Genomic DNA, 3,868 nt, shown 5'->3' with positions numbered 1-3,868 from the left:
TGCAGTGAACATTTGAGTACAAGTGTCTTTTTCAGTTAGTTTCCTCAGGATATATCCTCCGTAATGATACTGTTGGCTCATGTGGTAGTTTTATTTCTAGTTTTTTATGCAGAGTGAATTAAGTCAGAAAGAGGAAAGCCAATATCATATATTAATGCATATATTTGGAATCCAGAAAGATGGCACTGATGAACCTCTTTGCAGGACAGCCTGGGTATGCAGGCATAGAGAACACACTGGTGTAAACAGTGGGGGAAGTAGAGGGAGGGACAGATTGAGAGAGTTACATTGGAAATGTACACATTACCATATGTAAAATAAATAACCACTGGGAATTAGTTTTATGACTCAGGGAGCTCAAAGCCAGTGCCCTAACAGCTTAAGAGGGGTGGGATGGGGTGGAGGGGGGAGAGAGTTTGGAGAGGGAGGAGACATACAGTATACCTATGGCTGATTCATGTTGATGTCGGGCAGAAAATAACACAGTATTGTAAAGATATTATCCTTCCATTAAAAATAAATAAATTTGTTTTAAAAAAGACATATAGAAGAAAAGAGAAGCAAAAAAAAAAAATTAACTTTGAATTGGGATCTTGGATGGGACCACAGGGAGGTCAACCTGCCTGCAACAGCTTCCATTCTTAGGAGACCGTGTTTGGGAAGATGAGGTCATCCTCACTTCCTCCTGTGGGGACACAGGGTGATTGGATTTTACTATCAGACAGGTATCAGTTCAGGAGAAAGGGGAGGTTCTCTGCCAGGCGCCCAGTTAAGGAACCTGAGTGAGGACTTAGAGCATGCGTCCCAACCCTTGGATTTCAGCCCAGGAAATCTCAGAGATGGGCTGTGAGGTTGAACATCTGCTTTACTGTTTTATACTAAGTCTAAGGGAGGGGAAATGTCTTGTCTGAAGGTGCAGCCACCAGTTAGCAAATGGAGAATAGTGCCCAACGTTTTAAGGAGCCAAGGTAAGGACCCTTGGACCCAAGGAATGATGATCCCAGTGAACTCAGGGTAGAAGAGACCCTACTGAGCTCTCAGAACTGGGTATCCCCTGGGAGGGAGGTGCACTGAGGCATCCCTTCACGTGGAGGTCTGAAGTGTCTGCATCAGAGCCAGGACTTGATGTGATAATACTGAAGATGAGCTGAGAAGACCCCACTGTCAGCACATGGTGTCACCTCAGTAAATCCAAAGCAGGGCTGAGGGGACGCAGAGGAATAGTAAAGCCTCTGTTCTTCCTCTGGGATTCTCAGGGGACAGGCTGAGCAGGAAAACAGGAGCCTTGTGGGTTCCTAGGGCAGTGTCCTCAAGGACACCTGCAGAGGCGGCCTTTGATTAAGCCAAGGTAGAATCTCCCAGTTTTAAGGTGCTCATGTCACCTCATTTTCCATCCTCCAGGTGCCCCAATCTCCTGTCTCTTGGCCCAGACCCCTGCCTGCGGTCCCTGACCACAGCTGTCATGCCTCGTGGGCAGAAGAGTAAGCGCCGTGCTCGTGATAAACGTCGCCAGGCCCAGGCTGAGACCCACGGTCTTCATGATCAGGCTTCCACATCTAGGGGAGAAGAGACCACCTCCTCCTCCCCTCCTGATTCAGAGAGTGCGCCCTCAAGCTCGTCTGCTGCTGGCACCTCCAAGGGGCCTGCGGGAGCCCAAGGCAGCACCAGTGCTGCTGCAGGTGCTATACGCAAAAGATCTGGTGCCGGTGGCGCAGCACGCTCGAGATCTGGAGTAGGTGGCACAGCACGCTCGAGATCTGGTGCAGGTGCCGAGGGCCAAGTTCAGGGAGGTGAAAATTCCTCCCAGGCCTCAGCTGCTGCTGAGAGCTCTCACACAGATCTTCTGACCATGGAGTCAGAGAATTTGGTGCAGTACATGCTGTTTAAGTATAAGATGAGGGAGCTAATTAAGAGGTCAGAAATGGTGAAGGTTATCCACAGAAGGTACAAGGCGCAATACCCTGAGATCCTCAGCAGGGCCTCTGAGCAGATGGAGATGGTGTTTGGCATGGTGCTGAAGGAAGTCAGGCCCAACAGTCACTGCTATACCCTGGTGAGCAACCTAGATCTCAGCGACAGTGAGTCTATGAGAGGTGACTGGGGGCTGCCGAAGAATGGTCTTCTGATGCCTCTGCTGGGTGTCATCTACCTGAATGGCCATCGCACCTCTGAGGAGGAGGTCTGGAAGTTCCTGAATATTCTGGGCATCTATGATGGAAGAATGCACTTCATCTTTGGAGACACCAGGAAGCTCATCACAGAAGATCTGGTGAAGGAAGAGTACCTGGAATACAACCAGGTGCCTGGCAGCAATCCCCCTCGCTATGAGTTCCTGTGGGGTCCTAAAGCGCTCACAGAAAACAGCAAGACGAAAGTCCTGCAATTTTTGACCAAGGTCAACAATTTGGTCCCTGACGCCTTACTGCCGCATTATGAGGAGGCTTTGAGAGAGGAGGCAGAGAGCTCCGGAGCCAGAGCTGCAACCGGGACCGGCCCTTCTGCCTCAGCCAGCGCTGGCCCTTCTGCCTCGGCCAGACCTGGCACTTCTGCTGCAGCCAGGGCTGGCACTTCAGCCTCAGCCAGGGCTGACATGTCTGCCTTGACCAGTGCTGGCCCTTCAGCCTTGGCCAGGGCTGGCCCTTCGGCCTCGGCCAGGGCTGGCCCTTCTGCCTTGGCCAGACCCATCGCTTCTGCTGCAGCCAGGGCTGTCATGTCTGCCTTGGCCAGTGCTGGCCCTTCTGCCTCGGCCAGGGATGGCACTTCTGCTGCAGCCAGGGCTGGCACTTCTGCCTCAACCAGTGCCCGCTCCAGGGCCACATCCAGCCGCTCATCTGGCCCCTAGTGTGGTCTGAAGCCCATTCTTCGCTTTGTGGTTGGAAAAGCCTGTCAACCTGTGTTCCTAATATACATCAATAACTTGTTGACTTTTCATTCCTCAATTTTCAATTGTTACTTTTTACAACAAAGTTTATTTTAGGTTAATGATAGAAGTATTTGAATTACATGGGTCTCATGCTGTTTGCTGTTTGTCAGATTTAGGATTAAGAGTTTTGTTCTTTGAAATACATATTGGAAATCCTCAAATCACTTTTGTGATCCAAGCTGAGAATAACTACACTTTAGGATAAGAATATCCATAGAAATGTGCAAGACACCACACTAAGGCTCAGAACATAGATGCATAGAAAAACAGCTGAAAGTTTGTCAATTTTTGGTTTGCTTTACTTACTCTCTGTTTAGTTTCCCTTTATATAAATGTAAAAGATATATACTTTGATCGGATTATATTTTTCAAGAATGTTTGAGAATATAAATTATAGCAAATGATTTATATGTGGTTCTTTTACACAAACATTAATTGAGCATCTGCTCCTAAGAAAACTTCATGCTTGTACTGGCAATGTTTAGTCAAAAAAAAAAAAAAAAAAGCAGTGCATGCCTCTGCCCATGCAGTTATAGTTACTCAGAGAAGCTGTCATTTTTTGGAAGAGGCTGAGTTACTCTCTAAATCAGAAAGACCAAGAGAGAAGCAAGGTAAAGAGGGGGTGGCGAGAACATATTACTTTGGTTTCATTGCTAAGCAGAAGTTTGGCTGATTGGGGAGGTTGGATCTTTTTTTATTTTTTATCAGTTAGAACACTGCATAGTCCCTGACATCTCTTAGATGCCAAAAGAAAAAAAAAAAACACAACCCAGCTGATGTAACATCTGAGGTCAAGATAATCATAGTAATAACTACTATTGCCTCTAATGTCTCAATAGATACAGGCGTCGTGCCCAATGCTTTCCATAAATACATATATTCCACCAATCCTACCAGACAGAGCTTATCAAACTCACTTCACAGTGGAGAGCCTGAGGCTTATAG

General features: G+C 47.5%; 1 protein-coding gene across 1 annotated transcript; it reads left to right on the top strand.

The window, feature by feature from the left end:
• The first annotated feature begins 1,462 nt into the window (after positions 1–1,462).
• Positions 1,463–3,327, top strand: LOC129638933 (melanoma-associated antigen B2-like). Its single transcript, XM_055563687.1, has one exon. The coding sequence runs from the start codon at positions 1,463–1,465 to the stop codon at positions 2,840–2,842; it is 1,380 nt and encodes a 459-aa protein (XP_055419662.1). The 3' UTR covers positions 2,843–3,327.
• Positions 3,328–3,868: the final 541 nt, after the last annotated feature.

This window comes from Bubalus kerabau, chromosome X, assembly GCF_029407905.1.
Source record: "Bubalus kerabau isolate K-KA32 ecotype Philippines breed swamp buffalo chromosome X, PCC_UOA_SB_1v2, whole genome shotgun sequence".
NCBI lineage: Eukaryota > Metazoa > Chordata > Mammalia > Artiodactyla > Bovidae > Bubalus > Bubalus kerabau.
Note: the sequence above shows the minus strand (reverse complement) of the source record. Positions and strands in the feature narration are given on the sequence as shown.